Source organism: Oryzias melastigma, unplaced genomic scaffold (assembly GCF_002922805.2).
Source record: "Oryzias melastigma strain HK-1 unplaced genomic scaffold, ASM292280v2 sc07704, whole genome shotgun sequence".
In the NCBI taxonomy this organism is placed as follows: Eukaryota; Metazoa; Chordata; class Actinopteri; order Beloniformes; family Adrianichthyidae; genus Oryzias; species Oryzias melastigma.
Genome location: NW_023424266.1, coordinates 1 through 1,142, shown reverse-complemented (window position 1 = coordinate 1,142; position 1,142 = coordinate 1). Strand labels below are relative to the sequence as shown.

The window sequence follows — 1,142 nt, the reverse complement described above, 5'->3', positions numbered from 1 at the left end:
CACACCAACAGTCCCCCCCACAACCCTGAATCTAATTTTTAATGAGCCTCTTCAAATCTGCAGAAAATATCTTAAAAACGACACAGGCTTTTTTGATTTGAGCTAAAAACCGTATCATATTAAGAAACAATTTTACAACAGAGAAAAGAAGAGCTGGACTGGAACTTCAAAACAGTTTGACAGCTTAAGTTTTACTGTTTTCATATTTCAGCTTTTTTGTAAAACATTTTCCTACGAATAAAGTTTTTTGAGCCATTTGCTTCCACCTTCTTAAGAAATAACCTTAAAATTTCTATTAAGCGATAACAGTAGTACTTTGTAATATGAATAAAAATATTATTGCAACATATCTGTAGCAACAAGCTAAAAAAGTCAAAGCTTTTTTAAACACATTTATTTTAATGGAATCTTCACTCTTTTGCCTTTCAGAAACTGTTCTGGGCGTTTCTGAGTTTATTGGAGTGAGTCTAGACTTACTAAAAATGGGGCCTAAATGAAGTAATGAGCGTCTAAAGTTAGTGTGAGAAATGACCGATCATTAAACTTCAGGAATTTCTATTTCCAAACCGCAGTTAACAAAAGCAACAAAAAATACTGAAAATGTTTCCAAAAAAATGTGATTATTATCAAAAAAAGACAGCTTAAAGTGACTTATTTTATTTAAAAATCATCGTTTTTTAAGAAAAATGGTGACTAATTTCCCTCAAATGTATATAACTTACATTGAGAATGTCAAACAGCTTCTTCTTCTTGGAAGGCTCTTCCACCCAGAGAAGGATCTGCTTAACGTTGGCACATGGCTGGTTCTTCTCGCCGATGGCGATACGTACGGGGTCTCGGACCAGCCGAGCAGCCAGCTCCTCTGTCCCTTTTGGGATGGTGGCCGAAGTCAGCAGAGTCTGATGGTCCTCAGGGACTTGGTCCAGAACTTCTAGGACCTGGTGCTGGAAGCCCATCTTCAGCATACTGTCGACCTACATGAAGCCACAAAACGGAAGATTTTCTACATTATTTATTAACCGGAGAAAAGGTTTTGTAGTAGGACATATAATTCATTTTTATTACAAATATAACATTCCTAGATCTATATAAAAAAATTAAATGGCATACCTCATCAACCACCACAATCCTCACTTTGTCAA

At 35.9% G+C, this 1,142-nt stretch overlaps 1 protein-coding gene across 1 annotated transcript; it reads right to left on the bottom strand.

Annotated features, from left to right (window-relative positions):
- Positions 1–662: 662 nt before the first annotated feature.
- Positions 663–1,136, bottom strand: LOC112138895 (probable ATP-dependent RNA helicase DDX59). Its single transcript, XM_036211349.1, has 2 exons — positions 1,111–1,136; positions 663–974 (listed from the first exon to the last, which is right to left on the bottom strand). Exon 2 carries the CDS (start codon positions 963–965, stop codon positions 678–680), a length of 288 nt encoding a protein of 95 aa, XP_036067242.1. The 5' UTR covers positions 966–974; positions 1,111–1,136; the 3' UTR covers positions 663–677.
- Positions 1,137–1,142: the final 6 nt, after the last annotated feature.

What these genes read in the sequence shown, in the direction of transcription:
- LOC112138895 (XM_036211349.1), bottom strand. Translation starts at nt 965, where the DNA reads ATGCTGAAGATGGGCTTCCAGCACCAGGTCCTAGAAGTTCTGGACCAA.